General features: G+C 34.3%; 1 protein-coding gene across 2 annotated transcripts in view; it reads left to right on the forward strand.

Annotated features, from left to right (window-relative positions):
• Window positions 1-2,276: 2,276 nt before the first annotated feature.
• The window catches only part of LOC135849675 (coagulation factor IX-like), a 28,738-nt gene continuing 4,636 nt past the window's right edge, over window positions 2,277-26,378 (forward strand). The window contains exons 1-6 of one of the 2 annotated variants that reach the window (XM_065370187.1): window positions 2,277-6,541; window positions 13,860-14,060; window positions 20,358-20,852; window positions 22,255-22,331; window positions 26,054-26,154; window positions 26,272-26,371. In XM_065370187.1, coding sequence (XP_065226259.1) covers window positions 5,878-6,541; window positions 13,860-14,060; window positions 20,358-20,852; window positions 22,255-22,331; window positions 26,054-26,154; window positions 26,272-26,371 — 1,638 coding nt within the window. In that variant the 5' untranslated portion in view covers window positions 2,277-5,877. The remainder of the gene's footprint in view (window positions 6,542-13,859; window positions 14,061-20,357; window positions 20,853-22,254; window positions 22,332-26,053; window positions 26,155-26,271; window positions 26,372-26,378) is intronic. The other variant, XM_065370188.1, reaches the window with a different exon arrangement.

Here is a 26,378-nt window from a genome sequence, read left to right on the forward strand (position 1 = left end):
TTTCAAATTGAAGGGGCTAGAAATATTTTACAAAATGTGTCTTTGACTTTGCGAATTTGTAATACTTTGGAAAATGAATAAATTTTCTCATCAACGTTCTGATGGAAATTATTTTTTTCCTTACTTTTCTTCTTTTCTTTTAGAATACTTATCGAAAAAAAACATCAACACTTAAAAAATGAATCTTTTTTATTCTTTTCATTTTTTTATACCTATTTCATTAACTTTTTTTCAACTTTTTTTTTATTTTTTACTTTTTCATTTTCTTTCTTTCTTCTTTTCTTTTAGAATGTTAAAGAAAACCCATCAGAACTCAAAAATTGTATCATTTCACTTTTTTCATTTTTACATTACATAATTATTGAAAGAGAAAACATTTATTCGAGATTTGAGAATTTCACTACACCTGCAGTTGGGGGTTGAAATGAGCTAAAGAGCTTAGTGAAATACAAAAAATTGAGCAATTTTTGTGGACATCTTGGTATGTTGAATACATTCAACTTATTAAAAAAGAGTTCACAAAAAAAATCAAGAGTTTTTCAATCAATGGCGGGTACTTTGTGTTGAGTTTCCGAAAGCATTTTCCAGCCAGAAGTATTTTATTTTTTGCTTCCAAGTTTCGAAAACTGTCAGATAGCATTGCAAATTTTGTTATTGTTATCGTGAATTTTTGCCCAACTTTGAAATTGAAGTGGGTCAGAAATAGGTATTTTAAAAGAAAATTAAAGGAACAAATATCTATTCCTGGCTCCCTCGATTTCAAATGTAGGCAAAAATTCATAATAACAAAATAATACATTACCTATGCAATACAATTTGCACTATGTAGTATAAGAAATATCTCTCCAAGTCTGCGATCCTCAACACAACATGTCCATACGCGTGTTTGCGTATTAAAAAAAATCTTGTTTCTTACGGTTTCTTACAGGTACTGGTACATTTTATGGTGAGAGGAGATGAAGAAGGGTCACCACCTGTAGGTACACTTGGCGCCATATCGACTCATATCTCTCTCCGGAATAAATTTTCAGACTCGTTTGCCTCCGGTATTACACAGATACGAGTACAATCATGCTACATACATAAATGCAGTATTTCAACCGTCTGCATATTCGCACGTATACAATGCAACCGGCTGGGAAAAAATTCTTCATGTTTGTGGCTCGTGTTACGATATAAGAATGACTATACTGAACCCAAAAAAGCAAATTTCATGATTTTTTCTTGTCTTCTTCGTGCTGTTTTCTTGCTTTCACCCCCGCCCCTCAAAAAAACCTTTTCTCAAAAATTTATCGATCGAAGTCCTGTTATTTGGGAAGGGAGGGGGAAATATTGTGCATTTTGCCGAAAAAAATCAAAATTTATCAAATGAAAACACGTTTAACCTCAAGTGACGTTTACAATATGTGACGCGGCCAGCGATACCATACCATATGTCGGAAAACTTTTTTTTGAGATAATCGCGTTTTCATGGAAAAAGTCAGAAAATATCAAAAAAAAATTTTTTGTCGATTCATATACCTACTATGAAGCCTATACTTTGGAATGGGTGTACCCACCGATCTCAAACACGTCGTTTTAGTGGTGAAAAACCGGTTTTACAAAAGTGCTTTTCATAAAAAAATGTCAAAAAAAAAAAAAAAATATTATGATGTAAAACCATTAAAAGATGAAGAAAATCAAAAAAAAAAAAAAAAAAAATTTAAAAATGTTACAAAAATGACCCAAACTTTCAAACACGTTTTTCTCAGAATTTTGGTTTTTGAATTTCAAAAAATACGCAACTTTGAAATTTTGAAAATTTGTCAGATTTTAATATTTTGAAAATCTGTTTGCACCATTGAAAAAAGGAAGAAAAACACTACCAGAAACCACAATAAAACGAAAAAAATTTTTGCCGACATATGGTATGGTATCGCTGGCCGCGTCACATATGATGAAATCACAGTGATTGGGAGGGGGGAGGAGGGAGAGCAAACCCAGATTTATCGAAATAAAAAAAATCGACATTTCAGGTACCTAATTTTTTGAAAACCCTTCGTAAAGAATGATTATTTTATCGAAACGAGGGTAAAATTACTGCTCGAGCGAATATTTTTTAAACAAATTAATCCAAGAAACGAAAAAACGACCATCTAGTATGTTTTAATTTACATTTACACTGGAGCACAATAGGTAGTATGAAAATGTTTGAAAAGATCGTGGTTCTGTTCAGAAAAAATGAGAAATTTGCACTTTTCAAATGGTTTGGGTATTACGAGTATTTCTGAAATTTTCCTATTCAATTTTTGATTCATTGAAATTTTTGAAAGTAGCATCTTGAATAGCCCGAGCGAAATGCGAGGGCAAAAGAATCAATTCTAATGAAAGGATTCGGTTTTTCTGATCTCTATATTTTTCAAAATTGGTGGGATAACTTAAATTTTTTTTAGAGGTTTTCGATGTGAATAGGGATTGTACTCAGATTTTTCTCAAAAAAAGTAACTTAGGTAACCAGAAAAAAATCACCAAAATTCAAATAAAACCCATTTTAAAAAACTAGCAAAAGCTCAAAACAAGATAATTACATATCAACACTTTGAAAGTAAATTAGATAAAAATGCAAAAAAGGAGTTTGAAAAAATATTGGATTCTGGAAACATAAATCGAAAAAAATTGCAAAATTGAAAGAAAAAGAGTGACGGGAGACGTCCTCCGAAATAGGGAGGAACTAAATTTTTAATCTTATCTGGAATCATTTCAAAAAATTAAACACAAAAATACCAATTGTAAAATAATTGCAGAAATTTTGACACGAGCGAACAATTGATGAAAAAAATGATTCATGTGTTGAGAAAGAATGAACAATAATTGTAAAAAATTCCATAAATAAGATGGATCATTTTAGAACAGAAAACTTATTAAAATCAAAGGTAAGGAACGGGGAACTGGCCGAGCTTGTAATCCAAATTTGGGAAAATAGTGAATTGCGAATGTAGGTACCTTAATGATACATTTGGAATTGGAAATGTGAAGAGCTGATGAGTCGTTGAGTCATAACATATATCAGAAGAAAAAATGCTGGTTCGGGATGATTGAGGTTGCGTTTATGAGAATGTCTAACCAGATGCAAATTGTGATAAATAGGTAACTAGGTATTACCAGAAACTGGACAGTTGAATCGTTGACATTTTTGCATTGAGATTGTAAGTTGAATTATCTGATGAAACAAATGAATTTTGACAAAGCATATGGGGCTCACTACTCCACATTGTTTCGGATTCTTGCACCCAGGTTGGTCATATTTTGCAGATTGAAGTCGAAATTATTCTTGTGTAAGTACTAAGTCGTGTCACTGTCAGGGATTTTGTTGTTGGTGTTGTGGCTTAGAATGATTGAAATGACGTTTTACTTACAGATGATTTTGTTTTTGATACGCATTACTGGCATAGGAATGACGTATTCCATTGCTGTGTTGAGTAGGCATTTCAATGTCCGAGTCACTAATTTGTACCTTAATGATACATTTGGAATTGGAAATGTGCAGAGCTGATGAGTCATTAAGTCATAACGTATATTTGATAACAAAGAATAACAACAGAAAAATAATAACAAACATTTCTGGTAACTTTAGAATGAGCAGTCGCGTACTTTTTATAGAGAGCTGCTACAGTGAAAATCATTTTAAAAATTTGAATACGAAGTAAATGTACCATGTTTCAGAAAGGAGAAAAATGCTCAATTTCGCGAGAAAAATACATCAAAAAACCTGGCAAAAATTGACACACGTTTCAAAAAAAAAAAAAAAAAGAAATTCTTCTAAAATTTGAAAGCTGAAGAAAGTACATATAATACGAAATAAAAACATCAAGTCTTGAAATCCCCCCTCCCTCCAAAAAAAAAACTGCAAAAAAGAGAATCCCACAAAAACTCAAGAAGAAAAAATTACTAAAATTTGGCGCAAAGTTGGGAGGAAATTTCATTTTAAAAATCACGAAAATCCAAGAAAAATGGTTTCGCCGAAATTAAGAACAAAAATTTATTCAGAAAAACGAATCGATAAAATTCAAAACAAAATTATGGAAGGGGTGAAAATGGACAACCATCGAAAATTCAGTTCAGGAAAAATTACTGAAAATTCAGAACAGGGAACGCGAGAATTAAAACTAAAATGTACGAATTCAGAAAAAAAAATCAAAAATATTTTGAGAAAAATCATCGAAAAATTCCAAGCAAAACTCGAAACGATTCGAAAGGAAAAAATGATTTGAACTTGAAAAAAATTGTTCAAAGACAGATATCCTGCGAACCTTCCTCATAACGGGGAGGGAAAGAGAAAGGAGAGAGGGATCAACGAATGAAAGATATCAAGATTCTGAAACAAAAATCCACCATAAAAAAAACGAAAATGAAAAAAACAAACTCATCAAATCTCGAAGAAGCTCCCCCCCCCCCTAAAGAAATAATCAAAATTCAAAGGAAATCATAACTTTTGGAAGAAGAAAAATCACAATTCCACAAAATTGTAAACAAAAAATCACTAGTTCCTGTAAAGCACGAGGGAAAAAACTGCTAAAATAAAAAAAAATCAGTCAAAAATTAAGGCAATAAAATGACCGTAAGTAATTCAGAGCAAAACTAAAATAATAAAAATTCGAAGTTGAAAAGTCTATCAAAACTGAAGAAACTTCGCCAAAATTTGAAGAGAAAAAAAATGAGAATACCAGAAAAATCATTGGAACCCCCTCCCCCCCAAAAAAAAGAATTTTTCTTGCTTTTCGAAGGAATTTCTATACTATTTTTTCGCATTCTTGCCACCCATGTCAATTTCTCGCCTTTTTCTTGCTTTCTTGATATTTTCTAGCCAGTAGACCCTCTGAGTATAGTGCACTTCGTGTTGAATAATCTGATCAATATTGAATCATTCCAAAAGCTACGAATGTACTAATCGTCTTACACGAAGGTACATACAATGGAAGAAAAATTATGGAAAAAAGTGAAAATTCGATTACATAATTTTTCACACCATAAATACCTACATATAAGGCACACAATAAGTTAGATATGTAAGTAGCATCAAAAGAAGAGACACATTACAGCGGAACGTGCTCGTCTGCACCTTTGGCCATGCCATAACCACTAACCAGGGAGAGCTGAGAGAGAGAGACGAGAGGTGCAGTTAGCGGCGCTGCGACGACGACCATCAGCCATATAGTCGTCGTCGTCGTCTTCGACATGGACATGGCACAGGACACAAGGCACAAGGCACATACTACAGTTAAAAAGTAGTCTCGGCTAATAGTATTTTATTTTTTCACATTTCAACTTTTCTGTCCAGCAGCGATGAGTAGCACCGTCTAGTACGTCTCGTCGCCGGAAGGTACCTGAGAGAAAGTTCACGGTGAAGGTAAAATCGACACGAAGTCTCACCGAGTCGGCTTCCACTTTACCTCCGTTCGGCGTGTTCTCGTCCTCGTCCTCGTCCTACCCCTCCCCCCTCCTCCCGCCGGTCTACGCTCATTTTAATTTCACATCTTCGTATATTTCTTTTCTTTAATGTTTACTTTCTTATAGAATTTCTTCTTATTCGGTACCTACGACGCGATCGCGCGCGCAATGCTCATCATCCAAGGTGCAGTTTAGTGTCCGTGAGACGCTCCCCGGTCGCGAGGCGTCTCTGCTCGAATAACACGAAAATTTCGTGCTCGCCGTCGTCGCTGTCGCGTGCTTTAAATTTTTACACCCGATATTCACAACCCCTAACTAATCCTGGACGCGTATGTACAATGCGATTGTCGTCGCCGCGATAAAGTTACGTATAATATGCTCGCGATTTACCTCACGCTACCTGGATAGTATAATTCGCGCGATAACCTTTTGTAAACCGCATCCGAAGACATGGATTTTGCGTTGAAACTATGTGCGAAATTGCGTTGTGCTTTAGTACCTCAGTTATTCGTAATTACCGTAATTACCTCGGCTCGTATACGATTCCCACCTCAGCACGATCAAGCCGACCAACTCATCCCGTGCAATAACTCAGCTATCCTCAACCTCACCTCGACCGAATTCATCTACAACATCAACGGCGTACCCTGCTCGGTCTCCGGGTCGGGCCCACACGACAACTACACCAGCGACCCGTTCGCCGCCGCCGCCTCCTCAGCGTCGGAAGATTGGCAATTTAATTTAACCTGGAGTGATGGCCAATTCAACGGCGATGGCGACTCATCCGCCGTGGACGAAGTGCAAATCTTACACGAAAGCTCTACCAAAAGCTCGTCCCCCGATTTCCAAGTCGTACCCGTCCATGGTGGTGCTCAGCCCGAACAGCTGGTATCTGAAAACGAGGTAATTTCATTACAAAACCAATATAGATGGATACTGGATAAGCCGACCACGTGGAAGAAGAGATATACGCCTTTGACTACCAATGGAACGACTCAAACCAACGCCGACGCACTCATCGAGGCGTTTAAAAACAAAACCAAACCCATCAAACCGCTTTCGTACGAAGACCAAAAAGGATTTCAAAACGAATTTTTGGATATTTTGGGAAAAGGTATTCATTTTCTATTATTTTTATTCTTCATATTCGCGCTTTTGTAAAACACAAATGCTTACGTAGCTTCAATACAAAAATGTGTGGCCTTTTCCCCCCTAAATGGGGTAAAAGTCAAAAAAAAAAATGATTCGTGTGACACATGAAATAGTATGTTTTTGATATCGCTGAACACGAATATGGCCTCAGTTTTTCAAATTGACCTCACCCATGGCCCCCAGAACCTTTCCAAATGCGTAAAAGTCAGACTGGGGGCCGTGGATGGGGTCCAATCAAAAATCTGACGTCATATTCGTGTTCAGCGTCCCCAAAAATATAGAATTCGATATGTCACATGCCCACGATTTTTTTTTCAACTTTTACCCCATTTGGAGAGATGCTGGGGGCCGTAGATGGGTCCGATCAAAAATCTGACGTCATATTCGTGTTCAGCGTCGCCAAAAACATACAATTCGATGTGTCACATGCCCAAGATTTTTTTTTTTGAACTTTGACCCCAATTAGGAAGGTTTTGGGGTCGTGGATGGGGTCCAATCGAAAATGTGACGTCATATTCGTGTTCAGCGTCACCAAAAACATACAATTCGATGTGTCACAAGCCCATGATTTTTTTTCAACTTTTACCCCATTTGGAGAGGTGCTGGGGGACGTGAATGGGGTCCAATTAAAAATCGGACGTCATATTCGTGATCAGCGTCACCAAAAACATACAATTCAATGTATCACATGCCCCACATTTTTTTTGAAATTTTGGGAAGGGGGTGCTCCCTCTCCATCAAAAGATCCAGTCTTGAAAATTAAAAATTTTCAAATAGCATCAAACAGTAAATCTGTGGGCATTTTTTCCAAATTTTAAATGGTACCTCCCACTTACAACGCCAGTTTGAAATTTAAACTTTCAATTCAAAAGTTGAACTTTCAACTTTTGAAAATTTCAAAGTACTTGAAAAGTTCAAAATACAATTCAGTTTCGAACTGTGAAATCAGTTTTGATCAAAGTATCATAGCTTTGGAGTAATGCTCTGCTAAAGTTGCCTACCTCTGGACAATGTGAAAATAATTGAAGCCCCCCCCCCACCCACTCACTGAGAAGGCTGGGACCAAACTGATTGCGGGTCTCTTACGTAACTCTATTGGGTGGGTGGTCATTGTAAAAAAAATTTGAGCGAAATCGAAAGACATGACTTTCAAAATCGTATTTTTTTGGTCGAATTGACATGGAAATGACCTTTCATTGAAAAGTCATGTCAGCCACAACTTGAAACCAAATTTTGATCTCTTCGAGTTAGCTTTGATTTTTTGAACATTTTTCAAAATGGTGGAAATGATCCTTTGCTAGGTATCGTAGGTATTAATTTGTTGCAAAAATAGTCTTTATCGTAGAAATTTGGACCGGTAGGCTGTTCAGGCTGACTGAGTGACTAATGATGAAGTTTGGCTGAAGGCTCCAACAAAATGGCTAAAAAAAGTCGAAATCAATGTGGGGTATCGACCTTGGGAAAGAAAGGGTGGATGTATATGAAATTTCCACTGATTTCCTCCGTAAAAAGAATTTTTCAAAATATGAGATTTTCATACTCTTGTAAAAAAGTAAACCCCGGCCTTTGCCTCGGCTCATTTTCAAGCAACTTTAATGCACTGAAGATAAACTAAACTTTGCCGGAGGCTCCAGTTAATTTTGAAAATTAATCGAAGCAACACTTCCGTATGAAAATCAATGGACTATTTCGGTATTTTCATCAAAAATCCTCCAAAACCTCAAAAATCAATTTCAACGTTTCAAAATTTTGTTCTTAGGTGAGAGACATGTACTCTCTGTGAGTCAAATTTCAGCTCAGAAAGCTGCCATTTCTCCTTAAAAAGCACTTATTTCCAAATTTGAATGTATATAATTAGTACATAATACAATGCTTGCATGATTTTGAAGAAAAAAAGCAAGAGATGTCTCAATTTTTCACCGCCGCATAACCTTACTCCTTCAGTTTGAAATATGTATTGAAACGTGTTGTTTTACGAGTCCAATAATACGAGTACCTAATACGAGTTTTGTCTCTAGGTATTAAATTTTTAATTTATTTCAACGGTTTCTAATGCAACAAATGACAGCTTCTAACCGGTTTTTAGTAATCACTGTTCCATACGCGCTATCGATGGTCACTTTCCATTATTTTTACGTATAATATTATGTATCTATCATGTGTTTTTCAATGTCTAGGTTATATTCCATCGCTCGCATGCATTTTCAACGGTGGACAAATTTTACAGTTTAGAAACTCGTAATAAAAATTACGAATAAATTGGAAGATTCTGTTCATTGAAATGAGCATTTTTTAGAGAAAAAAATACCCACTTGACATACAAATTTTTTCAATGATAGGGAAAAGGTGCGTAATTGGAGGAAATTTTTTTCAATATGTATTTCTTCAAAATCGTGAAAAAAAGTTTTCAATTCCATTTTTGATGCTACTCTGAGAAAAAGAACGACAAATGAACATGAAAAGGGCACTCGAAGATTTTTTTGAATTAAAAATATTGTCGATAATATTAAAATATTCGCATAAATTGTTTTGAAAATATTGTTGATAGATATAAATAGCAGTGGCTCAAAAATAGGACCATTAAAAAAGCTGTTCAAGCCTTCACATGCGAAAAAATCAAGCTTAAAACCTTACTTTATGGGACACTTATCAACGTTGTGAATAAAAAAAGAATTTTAGGAACCACTGAGTATTATTTTTAAAAACTTTTTCAGTGTAAAATATTTATTCAGACCCAATAAACGTTATGCGAGGTGATTCATCTATTTTCGACCCTGGGGACAGAAAATGCGGGGGGGTTGATTTTCAGAAAATTTTGGAACCACTTTTTTGAACCTAACCCTTTGAACCCCGCTGAAATTCGTCTTACAGTTTATTAGTAAGTATCTGAAAAACCTCCATCCTTATCAAATTTTCAGCTCAATAAAATTTTCCACTGGGTGTGCATTTCTCTATAGAGTTGTGCGTTTTCTCCAGATCTTCTATTTCTTGGCACCTCTCCTCATACCACTCGTTTGTATTTTCTTTTTCCTTTGAGTGGAATAGACTTTTCTGCTGCTGTTCTAACCTTTAGCTTCCATGCTATTGCCACTTTTCTTTGATACCTGCCTTGTTCTTCTTATAACTTGTCTTCCTTTTGTTTTTCCAGTTCTTCTCAGAATTTCTTTTGCATGTGTTTAGATTTGATTTTTGTGATGTCGAGTTGTTAGTACAGTGGGTTCTGCTTAATGTGTAATCAGTAGTTGTGCAAAGTTATTGATGTGAGCTTATATTGATATTTTCGATATATCAAAGATCTAATCGATGTACATCAAAATTTAAAAGTGAAGTTTTTTCAGAGGGAAAATCTGGGAAAGTTGGGCATGTTTTACTGGTGAAACAACGTAATTAGTAAAATACCAGCAAAACTGCATTTTTCTTGCTGTTTTCAGGAGTCAAGTACAATTTTTCTACAAAGCATTCTAGTTTTTATAAAATTAAGTCCAAATTCCAGTTCAAAAAACCGGATTTTCAACAATTTTCTGCAATTTTGATGTGTATTGATGATTACAATGTTACGTCGATGCACATCAATATCTTCTTAAATCCATGTATTGATAACTTTGCACCACTAGTTATTGGTTAGGGAAGAAATTTGGTTAATGGAGTGGAAATTGTTGGAATGGAACGTTTGCATCATTTTGCATGCAGTTTTATCTCTATTGTAGTGAAAATTAGCATTAAATCTGGTTAACAGAGTTGACTATAATCTTTAAAAATTGGAGAAAATCATAAATTTCAGCAAAGTTTAACCAAAATTGGGTGAAAATATGTTAACAACATATTAAAATTAGAGAAAATTGGCAAAAAATGATGAAATTTTTGTAAAAATTTATAAAAGTCGTAGAAAATGGAGTTCAAAGCGTATTAAAAGACTAACCATAACTAAAAAACACTAAAAACAGAAACAGTATTGAAATCACCTTTAAAAAACTTCAAAAAGTGATAAAACTTTCACGAAATTTGGAATTTTGCAGTTTTTTTCGCATCGGTTATTACGTTATTAGAGATTTTCACTTAATAGAGTTAATCTACGGCCCCAGGGATGTGCCTTTACCATAAAGTATTATTTTTTACATAGTTTACTTTACATGTAAAGTAAAAGTAAAGTAAACTGTTCTTTGTTTTTTTCATTGGAAAATCAAAATTTGGATTAATTTCTCTTCGTTTTTGCGTTCTCAGCTTTTTTCTTTGCTTTGTTTTGGTTCTAATGATGGCATAATTACCTATTTTGTGTGATTATTGTTATTTTAACTTTAAATGGAGTGTCAGTGGGTCAAAATTGAAATCTGGCATTCAAAACCCTAGGGTTTTGTACTTTGTTTACATTGTTTTTTACCAAATTTTCATTTGTTTCGTCTTTTGTGCAAATTCATTTCATTTTTCATTGATTATGAACACAGAGATATTCAAAACGTGTTTTTAGGAACTCAAAACGTCAAAACAGTACAAAAACTGACCAAAAACACAAAATTTTACAAAGTTTACCTGTTAGTTTACTTTACAGTAGAATAAAAATATTTTATTTTACAATTTTACATTACATTTTACTGTAAACTATGTAAAGTATTTATAGTTTACGGCCAACCCTGATCTACGGCCAACCCTGATCTACGCCCAACTTGCCCACATTAAGCGGAACCCACGGTATCATTCTTTGCTCTTCTTCTGGCTCTTCAAGACTATATCTGGCATTTTGCAGCCAATAGCTTGAGGCCAGAGTTACAGTCAGCACCAGGACATGTACGACAGTTCTTCACTGTGTTCTTAAATCATTCTTTTTTACGAGTATGTAGTCCATCTGGTTTCTGGCTTGATCTCCAGGACTGACCCACGTGCATAATCTTCTTTCATGTTGTTTGAACCACCTAGATATTGCACATTAGATACAAGATCATGTCTTTCTGCAAACTCTACGAGCATTTCACCTCTTTCATTCTGCTCTCCAAGTGCATACCTCCCTGCAACTTGGCTGCCATGATTGTTCCTGACTTTGGCATTGGCACCTGGGGTAGTGATCCATGATATGATTTTGGACCCTTTTTATCCATATAGAGCCATATTATGCCCCTCCAAAAAATGACATTTCTACTTTCCAACTTTGACCCTACCTATTCCAGGGGGCCCAACTCTAGCTCCCAAAAGAACCCCATCCCCCAACTTTGATTTTATTTGATCAATTGGAACAAGTTCCAAGTCCCAAGGCATAAAATGTAAAATGACTAAAGTTAGGTCACTTGAGGGGTCGTAAAGCCACTCCACCTAGAGCTAGGGAGTTGGTCGATAGCTCATTTTATGGGTATTGGAGAGGACATAAAATGGTTACTGAACTCATTGTACTCAAAAGTTGATACCTATTTTAGAAATTTTTGAAAAATGGACTGTTTTTGGCGGGTTTTGATCCACTGTAGGGGTGGGGGTAGCTCAAAGGGTAGAGGTGGGGTCTTTTAGTACGTTGATCATCACACCACCAGGACGTCTACCAAAATTTGATATTCAAAATTCGCGACTTTTTCACGACTTTCGCGACATTTTCAAAATCGCAGCCTTGTAGACACTCTGACCACCCTAGACAATATTCACCAAAAAAAAACCTACATCGAGTCATCGAATTTTACAAAAGTCTCGAAAAAATACGCGAGTACCTATATGAAACATAAAATATGCCAATTGCCAATATGGAAAACGCGGAAACACTGAAACAAGAAATCAAACCGTTTTTCATAAATAAAACAATAAAAAATACACGCGAATGAAGATATAAGATGAAAAAGAGCTAATACACCTTAAAATCGTATTTTATTGAATTTTTATTCGAAGAAGAAAAAAAAGAAATTGAAATTAATAAAAAAATTAATACAATAAAACCTGGATTTATTCGTTCAATTTCCTCATTCCCTCTCTTAGGAAATTTCCTTCGATGGTTCGAATTATGTACGATAGTCAGAAAATATGAGTAGGTAACTCTCGATGTTTACTTAAATGCGGCTCATTTCACTTCGACTACGTTAATTTTAATGCGTTTTTTCATCGCGTGCGTACCATACGCGTGCATACAGAGATATCAAATGAAAATTAGGTTTATTGAGACTGCTGCTGTTTTTACATTAATTAATACAGAGTTTATATTTCTGTATTATAATGAATCAATTAATCGTCGAGAGTATTTAGAAAATCAAGAGCTAATAAATTTTACGTTGATGATGGGATAAAAAGAGGCCTTCCGGTTTTGTATGTTAATTCTCCAACATGCACAGATGTGTTGAGTATTTTTATTTGAGAAATGGTTGTTGTCGGGGCGACATCGACACAGTTAATACTTATCGAATCAAATTTACCCTCAATTAAATTGCAACACTGTTTTTAAAAAATGCTGAGACAACGATATACGTACGTAATCTTTCTAATTTCCTTCAATGGAGAGAAAAGAGGAAGCAAGAAGAAAAAAAAATTAATAATAATGTTTCAGATAGAAATTAAAATCAGACAACCGATGATTGAGTCTTAAATGATTTTCAATAGGTACTAGGTATTTGTACAAAAATAAACAAAACAAAACACAAGTTCAAAAAATACCATCATCGATTTATGATTAGAAGATACGTAAAGAATCAAAGAAGAACATTTCCATACCACGTTGTTTTTGATGACACTATTACGATGAACTTCGTGATTACCAAATAAGACATTTTGTTCCAGAAAATTATCACAAAGCATACTTATATTTTTTTTATTAAAGCGGCGAGAACAATGGTTAATAGGTTTATAATTGGTTACGCTGTAATTGGATTTTTTTCTACCGCGTATACATAACATGTGTAGATCACGATAGGTACCTATATGCTTTTGCGGCCGGAAATATTCGCATTTCTCTTCCGTTTCATAACTATGTAACTTCGGCCTGTAGTAATGTTCAACAATTTTATTAAATTTCGAAAGAATAATAAAAAAAAAATCCTAATATTAAACAGTACATCGTTACTTTTGTTATTCTTTTTAACATACGTATTAGAGAGAAAAAAAATACGTCCGTTAGTACAATGACTCGTGAACGAATTTTTTTCTTTAAATCGCGATGACAAAAATTCACCGAGTCATTTTTTATAATTTTTCTTCCTTTTTTTCTCAATCATACCGACGACGTATTACGTATGTACTTTGTCGATATAACGCAATCGTATAATTTACCATGATTTATGCGAATGCATCGGACCTAATTTTATATTATGTGGAATTTTCAGTGATCCCGCAAACGTGTTGGTATAACGGAAACGTGTTCGATTGCAGTTTGAGCGTATTGTGTATCATCGACGGAGGCAAACCATTAGATTTATGTAGCGGCGGATTGATATGGAGTTGTTGCATTACTCGAGACAAGGTGAACTCAGCGACCACCGCACCGACAGTCAGCAACCCGCCGAGCACGCTGTCGGAAAATACAAGTAAGACATACGTTAATTGATATCTACTAGGGTGTACTTTACTTATACGAGTACATACTCGTACATGGATGGAGAACTTTTTTTTCTCGTTTTTTACCGCTCTCACCCCCCCCCCCCCCACCTTGAAGTTGTTACCTCGGGTGAGAAAATCACGTCATGAAATTTCCAGCCCCTTCGGTGAAAAATAAGTGATGCCGATGAGCCCTCCTCCCCATTTTACAAAATATGAAAAAATCGAAGTATCACATAAAATTTTTTAAATCGTGAACTTTCTAGTTTTCAACACCTCAGTCAAGTCCCTACTTATGTAAAATAAACATATACACCAATTTCAGCCCTCTATTTCCACCCAAGACTAACCAGTGGATTACAGGGGAGAGCTTTTATTTTGTACCTACTTGTGAAAAAATATTAAATTTATTTATTTATTTATTTATTTTTTGAAGGAACAAAAAGAAAAGCAATCTTTTACAAAATATACCTACATACATATGTAGTAACATTTAGCTTGCGGGCGAGTAAGATTGAAATCTCACTGGTAGGTGCAATATGTGACATCTACGCAGACCATATATTTCATCATCGCAATTCAAAAGATTTTTTACTAATACATTGTCCTGGTTAGAAATTCTCTCTTGATAGATGTTACTTCTTATGGATCTCTGATTTCACACTAGGTATATCTCCAAATCTTTGAGAATTGTGTTGTTCTTCACATACCACAGTGAGTTCATAAGTTTTCTTAGAATTTTATTCTGGAATATTTTGATGATCACGATATTGGATTCACTAGCCAGTAGCCAAACCCCATTGCTCAATACCATATGACCAAATTGGTTTGAATAAACATTTGTACCTACTTACTCGTATATTAAGATCTTGTTTTGCTGGTTCAGCATATTAGTTCCAAAAAGCCAATAAAGTGATTTGAGTTTCTTGTTGAGTTGAGTTATCTTCTTCAGAATATGATTTCTTCATGTGAGATCAAGGTGTAATCCCAGATATTTGACGACGTTTGTTCGAAGTATTTCATCCTTATTAAACATTAGTGAGCAAGTTGTTTCGACTTTTCTTTTCTCGTAAAAAGGATGTAGCTCAATTTTTCACTATTGATTTAGATTCTCCAAGTTTAACACCATTTGTTTATAGCGTTTAACTTTAAGTTTTTTGTAATTTATCCATTGCAACATCTGGATCAAAATTGTGTGTGGTAATTGCAGTGTCATCAGCAAGTAATGTCGCTTGTCAAAAGGATGTCACCCATGTAGAGAAGATACATATAGGGTAACTGTGCCTAAGTTTGCGCACCTAATTTTCAAACAGTCACTACTTTTTATGAAAAGGAGCTAGAATATTGAAATTTGTACAGAAGGTTCTTCAAACATTTGGCTATGATTTGCCCCAGAAATAAAATTGTTAATCGATTTAGTTTTTGATATTTTGCCCCAAAACTAAAAAAAGTCAAATGCGCAAACTTAGGCATATGCCTTCCTAAGATTGCGCATTCACCTTCCCAAGATTGTGCACCAGTGAAAAACATAGAAATTCGCCAACATTGTTTAATTAATGATGAAAGCAAACAAAATGTCTCACAAGAACGTGCATTTGAAACTTCTGAGTGAATCACACTGGAAATGCGCTCATATATCTGGTATTTCCAGTGTTACCGTTAATGTGTTTACTCCAGGTAATGTATGAAATAACTAGTTATTTCACACATTAACGAAAAAGTACTTAATTCAAGTAAATTGTTCATAGTTCATCTAGGTAATGTATGAAGAATCTAGTTATTCTATGAAATAGCGAGGTGTGATCAGTTAAATCATGAAATGAGTTGTTAAAAATTGAGATTTGCCAGAATCGATAGCAAATTTCACGTAGAATTTTTTGATGTGGCTAATAACTGCACCAGATCTTTAAATAAGAGTAAAAAATGAAATTTTTGAATTTTTTCACGTTTTTGTTCAGCATTGAAACAGGTGAAACTTTTTTATAAATTGAGATAGAGAGGCGCGGGTATTTCGGTACCAAAAATGTCACACTTTCAATTCAAGGCAACTGATAAAAAGGATATGTCAGGAGGAATTTTTTTTTAGGTTTTTTACGAAAACAAAAAAAACGCAAATTTTTGAACACGTTTCTCCAATTATTTCACTTGGTACAACTCTTCCTAATCATCTGGCGCAGTTATTAGCCATATCAAAAAATTCTACCTTGAATTTTGTTATCGAGCCCCGCAAACCTCAACACTCTACCTATCATGGTTGCTCAATGGTGTAATGTTGAAAGTAAAGGTACCAAATGAAAAAAAATTTTTTTTTGAGTGGCCAACAATCTGCCCCTTGGGCTTGGAGGTTATTCTGTGCCGGGACACCCTGTTCTATCTTTGAATTAACCTTCATTTCTTACTTTATCACAGTGCATTCATTGATTTCACACTTTAACGATACACACCTTGTGTATGTATGAAATAACTAGGTAAAGTGTAGAAAAAATTAAATTTCAAACTTTCTCAGGTAATGTATGAAATAACTAGTTATTTCATACATTACCTGGAGTAAACACATTAACGGTAACACCAGCATTACACCCATTTCTTCCTAGCTTTTGACAAGGAGTAAACTCAATACACGTATAGAAAAGGTGTCATTTCATTCAAATAAATTGAACTTTTAATGAAAATTTCCAAAAGGATCATTTTTAGTCTAGAAAAGCAGCAAAAAATAAAAATCGCAATCTTAGGCACAGGGGTGTTTTTTAAAAAAATTGAAAAATTGAAACCTAATTAAAGCAGAAAATACTTGAAATATGTGCTTGTTATAATCCCCAGACAATGACGAATCTAAAAATAGCTTATTTAGATCTCAACTGCCATTTCCATAAAAATTGTGGCGCGCTACTTTTATTGGAAAAGGTATAAAAAAAAATTTGAAAAAAAAGTTTTTCGCTTGTCAGTTGGCAACACTTGGTGCTACCATCACCAAAAAGCGTCAAATTAGGTCATTTTTAAAAATCGATTTAATCAAAATTCAAAAATTGATAAAATTGGCCTCAAATCATCGATTTTTTGCCGATTTTTTCAATTCCGATTTTAATTTTACAAGAATTGATTATTTCGATTTTTTTAAAAAAATACGAGAGAATTAGTTGAAAATGATCTGAAAAAAGACAAACTCAGTTAAAAATCCTGAAAAAATTGAAAAATCGATAAAATTTTCACTGGAAATTGCAATTTTTTCATTAACATAAATTTACTGTTGAAAATTCTAGAAATTTCAAAACACATTCATTCAAGAAATCTTTAAAAAAATATGGGAAAAACCGAAAATCGGAAAAAATCGATTATACAGAATCTATTATTTTTGGGCCGATTTTTTTGAAAACGATTTTTTCAAAAAATCGAAAATCGATTTTCAAAATCGATGTTTGTTTTGAATAACCCTCATAGAAAATCACTACTAGCGACTTCAAAAAATTACTAGCGTTTCTGAAAAAGTTACTAGTGATACCGAAAACGTTACTAGCGCTTGTACTGACGCTACTAGCGACCAACTTGACACTACTAGCGACCAACTTGACACTACTAGCGACCAACTTGACACTACTAGCGACCAACTTGATACTACTAGCGACCAGCTTGACGCTACTAGCGACTGACTCGACGCTACTAGCGACTGACTCGACGCTACTAGCGACTGACTCGGCGCTACTAGCGATCAGCTTGGCGCTACTAGCGACTGTCTCAACATTACTAGTGAATGATCTAACGCTACTAATGACCAAGCCGACACTAGTAACGATTAAACTGACGCTACTAACAGCTATGGCAGGTACCTACAATTAAAAAGGGTCATACAAATCCTCATCAACACCACTACAATACACTTCCTTGTTGTACTCCGGTTCAGTTTGTTCTGAAGTCAGAGAAAGCATTGTCTTATTTGACTCTGAATTTTCCATCACTTTGATAGTGAGCCAGAACGCCAGAAGATTGTATAGTGCGTTTGGAAGATGGCTTTCAAGTTTCATTAAGAGACTAGCATGCCATACACGATCAAAAGCTTGACTTACATCAAGAAAGTTTTATAAGATTTCAGATAGGATTAGCAAAAAGCTGATAGGTCTGTACAATGAGGTTTCATGTTCTGATTTTCCTGGCTTATGGATGAGCATAACTTCAGCATATTTCCCAGGCTTGTCTGACTGGACCTAAAAACCTGATGGATGACCGCGACAAGACCAAAAAATGCTAACAGGACTGAGTGGACCGAACCAGACTGGACTGGACCTGAGACCTCTAAAACAAATTTATGTAAATATTAACCAAACGGATGACCCTCTTCAGAAAAAATACCAGGACAGGCCAAGACTGAAGATCTTTCAAAAAAATCAGACCAATGACCGTGGTTTGGACCTCAGTTACGTTCAATTTTTCAAATTTTTTGAATAAATTTCCACTATGATTCAATTTCTCTCAAAGTTTCAATGTTCTGAAAGCAAAAATCACATTTTTCAACTCATCTAATGTGTTGGGAAGTTTTTTTCTTTCTGAAAAATGAAAACTGTTTTTTGGACCTGGACTGATCCATGATCAGGATAAAAATTTCTAGTCAGGACCAGATCGACCCACAAAGACAAAAAATGTAAAACAGAATGACTGGACCGGACCGTTTAAAAGCTCCAAATAAAGACTTTGATTTTGGAGCAACTGCAAAACCTGAATGGTCCTACAAGCCTGAGTTATTTTCATTGGTTGGGATAGAATCCAGGTGTAACTTGTTGTAAGTATCATGTTGAAAATTTGTGCAACATACCAAATCAGCTGAGGTGGAAATTCTTTGATGGGTTTTCTATCAATTTTGTCGTGTCCAGGTGATTTCTTGTTTTTAATTTGTTGAACAGTTTTGGTGGTGATTTACATGGTGTATGAGGTTTGAATTGTTCTTCAAAGTGGTCAGCAAAGATTTTGGTTTTTTCTGATGCACTGCATACCCATTCATCATTTTCTTGTCTAAAATGTGGTATTGATTGTTGTGGTCTTGTTAGGTGTTTTGTTATTTTCCAAAGAGAATAATCTGTACTGGTACAAATGTCATTTCTGATAATTTTCGGGTAAGTTGACCCCCTAAATTGTCATCGAGTTTCATGAGAAAAAATTCTACAATCACGTTAGTAAAAATAAGTCTTGCTAGGGAGCATACACCTCCCCCCTCCCCATCACAATTCTCAAAATATATGAGAAATTAGAGAAATTGAAATTTTTACATTTTTTTCACATTCTTCAGATTCGGTCCATTTTTATTAGAAATACTTTTTTAATATTTCAGTGGAACTTGTCTTCTTCCTCAGAAAATAAAAAAAGATGAATACTGTTACATTTTTTTTCTTCCATATTTTAATTTCAAGAGTTGGTAGATCTTCATCATTAAAGCAGTCAGACTTTAAAAACTGTAGAGAAAAGACCAATTTCTGACATTGTGACTTTGAGAAACATTGAAGTGGACGTGTAGATCTCAAGTCTTGACGTTCAAGAGCTTGTATTAAAATCATGTCAAATTTTCACAGAAGACTTATTGACATTCATCTTGTAATGGAAGACTTTTGAAAATTTTGAAAAAATCTTCAAGAATCCCTATCAATGAGATTTTACATGTATTTTGTTTAAAGCAAAAAAAAACATAGGTATCCATGACTTGAAACTATCTTAGCAGAGGAGACTTTACCTCGCTTCAAAACAAAATTAAACTTTGGAGATCTCTATCTGAGGTGGTCAGCATTGTAGGGGGGAGGGGGCGACTGAAGAAAGGTTTTTCTGGAAAAATAATAATTATCTAGAAGCATTCAGCTCAGAGAAGAAAAATTTTCACCTCATTACCCATAAAAACATCAATTTTCATCTTTCTCGACATTTTTCAATTTTGGGGGTCTCATAAAAGGAGACCGCCACCATTTGGAGGACAAAAAAGGGTGTTTTTCTTGACATTATCAAAAAAGGTTGTACAGATATGAATTTTTCATTTTTTTGTCAATTTTTTTCAAATTTGAGGGGCTTTATAGGGAATTAACAGAACTTTATTTAATTTTTTTGATTTTTTTTCAACTTTGGGGGCTATTGGCATCACTTTTTTTTACAGATTGAGGGAAATAAAAAATAGGGAATTACCTTCTCACCGAGGTAACAACTTTGATTGGGGGGGGGGGTGGAGGTGGAAAATTCCAAATTCGCAAAATAAGGTACACCCTAATTATCTACCAATAATTATAGCGACTGTAAATTATAAAACCGCCTACGTTTAGCTCTTCAGCACTTGGTACAACATCCGGAATTCCAGCATTTATATTATTTGAAATTAAAACAAAAACAACAACAGTTGCAACAGCAATTACTCCTTCAGCAACAACAACAACAACAACAACAGCAGCAGCAACAATACCCCCAATATATATACCAAAATCAACCGGATAAACCATATTATCAACAAAGTTACCACAAAGTATATAAATTTCCGAATAAAACCGCGTCGGCGTTGGATAAAAACAATACCAATACGTACGGTGATTCGCAATACATGCAATCCATCCAACACCACACCTATCACACGGCGCCGTTTTGGATAAATTCGGTAACAACATCGAAACCCGACTCAGGAGCACATACCACTTTGTATTCAGTTACCAATGCACTTAATGTACAAACGACATCAAAACCAAATTACAGTTACCAAATAATTACCAGCTCGGAAGCAACGCCGCAAGTTACATCTCAGAGTCAATTGACCGTCGGATATAAGGGTAATGGATGATACAATCACGATACAGCACCGTACCACATTGCACACTACCTTATGATGCTTTCTTCACCACACTGCACCGAGGAATCCAAGCTCCCTTAAATATGACGTCTTTCGACGATTTATCCATACACACTATTTACCTACTACTCATGTTAAGATGCACGCGGTTACGGATTTAGATACCTACCTACTATAAAGCCACACACCTTATACGCGCTCCTACCAATTTATTTATACGTGTCGCTTTATCGCATCATTCATGCTGTACGCTTTAGCATTATTTTCAATTCGTATATTTCCATATTATAATTGTAATCTGCGTAGAATTGGTCTAAATCAAACACTTACTCTGGTTCAAGAGCAACGTCGTCGCCGTGAGAATAATTATATAAAAGAAATTTCTTAAAGAGACACATTCGTTCTTACATCAATTGAAATCTCCCATCCAACCTAGGACAAAAAGCTGCGAAATAATGATGAGAAAATAAAAAAAATCAACCGAGTAACTGTTCTTCGTTAAAATCGCGTTTTTCAACGCGATATTTCAACGACTTCTATTCAAATTTACACCTCTGGAATAACATTTCTCCCATCAAAAATAATGATTGCTGGCATCGGCAGTAACGAAAACCAACGTATAAATCATAATTTTAGGCATTTTTCACAATAAGTTAATTACCGAATATTTAACACTCAATCGAGGAAATTCTGTAGACGACTTGATACGCCGGAATTCATTCCGTTTTCCATTCGGATTAAACTAATCAGACGGAAATTTGCCCCCCCCTCCATAAGACTTTTTGTCAGAATGTTTGCAATTTCTTGGGGGAAAAACAAAATAATGTAGTAAAAGGAGGAACCTTTTGGAATTTCTGACAAAAAAACAAAACTTTTGACAGTTTCATGACATTTTTTGGCTTTTTTAGGGAAAAAAATTACAATTTATTGTCATTTTAATAAAACTCAATAACTTTTGTCAATTCTTGAAATGCAAAAATTTTTGATAATGACTAAGTAGATACCTAATAAAAAAAAAACAAAAAAAAAAACACACAAACGAGATTTTTGGGGAAATATTGGCAATTTTGTAAAATATACTTAACGAGAATTCAAGTCGAAAAGCAAGACTTTGAAAATTTAAGCAAAAGTCAGCTCACCTTATATGTAAAAAGTAATCATGTGCCAAAAACCAACACTTTTGGAATTTTTCAACAAGAAACATTTTTTTCATAATTTTTTTTCTGGAGGTAAAATTTGCCGCCCTCTTTGAAAATTCACCAATGGCAACACTGTAAACAAAATATCAACAAAAACAAGTTTTGACCAATTCTACGCAGAAAACTATCATCTACCTACACCTTCAGCAGCAACATGTCTAACAATAATTTTTATTTTTCGAGGTTGCGGAGAATTATTTTTACGAAGTCATAGAATTGTCGGCGGACACACCACCAATTTTGGATCTCATCCATGGCAAGTAAGCGCAACCAAATTTTTACTCAAGATAGACTCAGATCATGAAAATTACTCGATATAGTGCGGGAAAAATAGCATTCCAATGGGAAAAGTGAGGTAGAAAGCTGAATTTTGGAAAACATGGTCTATTTTTCCAGTGATGAGGCGAAAAGAGAGGTTTGAACGTTAGAACCCTCAAAAGATTCATCGAAAGTGCCCATTAATGTATTTTTGACGTAAAATTTACTATTAAAAATCTTACTTTCTTGTCAAAATTGCAAAAAAGTCCCAATTCTTCGCCCAAAATCATGATTTTTGCCAAAATTTCAAAAAAAATCTTGATTCAAGATTTTAAAAAAATTATGATTTTTGTCAAAAATTATACATAGAAAAAGTCCTGATTCTTCATCATACTTGAGAAAATTTCTCACTTTTTTTTGGTACAGAAATTCAAAGAATGTCTCGATTTTGAAGTCGACTTGATTTTTTTTCAGAAATTAAAAAAAAATAGGGTAGGTAATCTTGACTAATTTTTATCAAAGTTTAAAAATTTTCAAGCGAGGAATTCAAAAATTTTCGAATTTTTTTCAGGATTTGGATTTCAATAAGTCAAAATTTATCAGAGATTTGAAAAAAATCAGCCAACATTTAGAAAAAGTCCTATTTTTTTTCAGAATGTCTTGATTTTTTAACTACCGTCCTGATTTTTTGTCAGCATCTTTTTTAAAAAAAGTCTCAATTTTTGTCAAAATTTCAAAAAGTCTTGATTTTTTCCCAAAATTAAAAAAAAATCCAATATTTATCGGAAATTTGAAAAATTTCTAGGTTTTCAGTACTGGTAAGAGATTCAGAAACAGTCTCGTATTCTGCAAAATTCAAGAGAATCCTGATTTTTTTTCTTCAAAACTTTGAAGAAGACTTGATTTCTCTTATTCAAAAAAAATCCATTTTCTAACCAGAGATTTTAAATAATTTTGATTTTTTGCCAGAAACTGAAAAAAAGTTCTTCTTTCAGTCAAGTTTTCAAAAAAGTCGAAATTCCTTGGCCAAAAATTTAAAAAAGAGCCCCGGTTTTTTGCCAGAGTCAAGAAAGTCCTGATTGTTTTTCAGAATTTCAAAGGAGTCATCATTTTTGTCAGAATGAAAAAATTTCAATTTTTTAGCCAAAGTTGAAAAAGTCCTGATTTTTGCCAGAAATGCGAAAAAATCCCGAATTTTTAACCAGAGATTTCAAGAAGTGTTGAAAATTTCGAGTAAATCTTGCTTTTTAAGCGAGATATTCTAAAAAAATCTTGATTTTTCGCCACAAAGAAAAAGTTCCGGGTTCTTGTCCGAAATTTAAAAAAGTTCTGATTGTTTTCAGGATTTCAAAGAAATTGTGATTTTTGTCGGAAATTAGAAAAAGTCCTGATTTTAAATACAGAATTGGAGAAAAGTCCTCATTCTTTTTTTTTTTTTTTACAGAAAAACAAATAAAGTCTCGATTCTGAAGTCAACCAGTCAGATTTTTTTGTCAGAATTTAAAAAAAAATAGGGTAATCTGGGCTAACTTTTATCAAAGTTCAAAAAAAAATTTAATTTGTTTACAACAACTTGAAAGAATTCCAATGTTTGCCAGTATGAGAACACATTCATTTTCAAGCGAGAGGTTCAAAAACATCTGTTTTTTTTTCAGGATTCAAATGAAAAAGTCACAATTTTTTATCAGAAATTCAAAAAAGTCACGATTTTTTAGCCAACATTTGAAAAAAATCCTAATTTTTTCCAGTAATTCAAAAATGTCTCAATTTTTTCAACCATCCTGATTTTTTGTCAGATTTTTTTTTACAAGTCTCAATTTTTGTCAAGATTTTAGAAAAGTCTTGATTTTTTCCAAAATTCAAAAAAATCCAATTTTGGTTCAGGTTTTTAGTGAGAGATTCAAAATGGTCCTGTTTTTTTTAATGGTAAAAAAGTCCTGATTTTTCATCAGAAATTCGAAAAAAGTGCAGATTTCTTTGCAGAAGTGCAAATAAAACTTGAAAGTCTTGATTTTTACTTTAGCCAAAAAGTCATCAGGTCCAGCATATCAAAATTCAGCTTTCTACCCCACATTTTCCCAAAGACCCCTTTTTTCTGCTAATTTTCCTGGACTAATAGTCAATTTATAAATCACCTCAAGTCGACAATATAAACTTGTTCGTAACATTGAAAAGAATTTAAACCATGCAATGTGTCAATGTTCTCCTCTGGGAAAAAAGTTATAAGTAAATACCTATGTACTTAATCGTACACTTCAATAAGACTCACATAACTGCGATGAATTTAGGCATGGTTCTTCGACAGTTCGACTCGTAATCGGTGCATATTCGAATGTACCGATTAGTGGTTATCAGTAGAACCAAGGGGGGTAAAAACTGTATCTGAATGTCCGTTGCAATATGACCGCGAATGTCCCAAAAAGTGTATCTGAATGTCCGTTTGGATTTTTGCGCTTACAGGGGTTTCTAAAGTAGGTCTAGGTACATCTGTTGAATATAATGTACCTACAAATTTTTCTTGGCAAATATTTCGCATTAATTAATAATTATGTTAAATTGTAGAAAGATATCATTCCTGAAACCAGGGAAATATTTTGTTAGGCAGTGGTGCCAATTTTCAAGTAATTTTTTTCAATTTCTAAAATTTGAAAAAAATGGTTGAAAACTTACCTGTGAAATTGTTTTGATTTTTGAAATTGGAAAAGAACATTTAGGTTTACGTTTTGAAAATGTGGAGATTATTAAAATGAATCGTACTAGCCTATAGGCAAATGTTAGATATCAGAGAAAAGGTATACCTAATAGTCATGAAATGATCTACTCGTAATTGTAAGATCAAGGATATTTTATAATTTTCTTCAGTTCTCAATCAAGATTATAGGCACATACGTTTTAAACAATTTTTTTTTCATCCCTCCCCCTCTTCTTGGACCATAAGAACATTTCAGCTTTAGCCAGAGGAATTTCATATTTTGTGTGATTTTATGTTGGATTTGAAAAATATGAGTGGAGATTACTTTGGCTAAAAAATTGAGGTATGTTCAAATTCTTGAAAGGGAGAAACAAAAGCAGGCGATAAAGGTCAAAAAAAATCAAAATCAACTTTTTAGAGCAATTCGGAGAAGAGAAACCTCACAAATCGACTTGGAAGGCTGGAAAATTTGCATGTGCGTTTTGAGGGGGTCCTTGATATGCCATTTAAGGGTTTGGACTTTTCAGCTGTAAAAAAGTAAATTTTTGTGCCTTCTCAATGGTTTTTAGCCTGATTTTCCTGAAGTACAAATGCAATAAGGCTTAGGCTATACAGTCGATCATAATTCCAGGATTGGGAGTAGGGCCTCTCATATATCTATTTTGGGGTTTCATGAGCCCATCTTCATCGACCTTACGCTTATCTAGGTATTTTTATGCTACATGCAAGGTATGTAGTTGTACTTTACATTGGGTTCCATATTTGTCAAAACCCAGATATGTTTGGGAATCCCTAGTCATACAAGGTTTTTTTTACTTCGGACATTCGGATACACCTTTTGGGACATTGGCGGTCATTTCGCTTCGGACATTCGGATACAGTTTTTACCCCCTGTGGTTCTATTGTATTCTACTAATCGGTACATTCGAATATTCGGCCCTCGTAATAAAGATGCTAAAAGTTCTTTTCCCTCACCTACTATAATGGTAACCTATTGCTCTTTATTCATCGATTGTACGTATTATGTAACAGGCGGCGATCATTAAATCCGGTTTTCTCTCGAGGAAATTAGCATGTGGCGGAGCTTTATTAACTAATCGATGGATTGTTACCGCCGCTCATTGCGTAGCGACGTGAGTTTATTTTTTATTCGTAATTATGTAAATATTATATTGACAATTAGACTGAAGAGTACGAGTAAGTAAATGATTGTTTTCTCTCGACGTAATTTTTTTTTCCTTTTCCTACAGAACTGCTAACAACAATTTGAAAGTCCGCTTAGGTGAATGGGACATCCGAGATAATTCGGAACGACTGAGGCACGAAGAATATAACATTGAAAGAAAAGAGGTAACTA

Source organism: Planococcus citri, chromosome 1 (assembly GCF_950023065.1).
Source record: "Planococcus citri chromosome 1, ihPlaCitr1.1, whole genome shotgun sequence".
Classification (NCBI taxonomy): Eukaryota; Metazoa; Arthropoda; class Insecta; order Hemiptera; family Pseudococcidae; genus Planococcus; species Planococcus citri.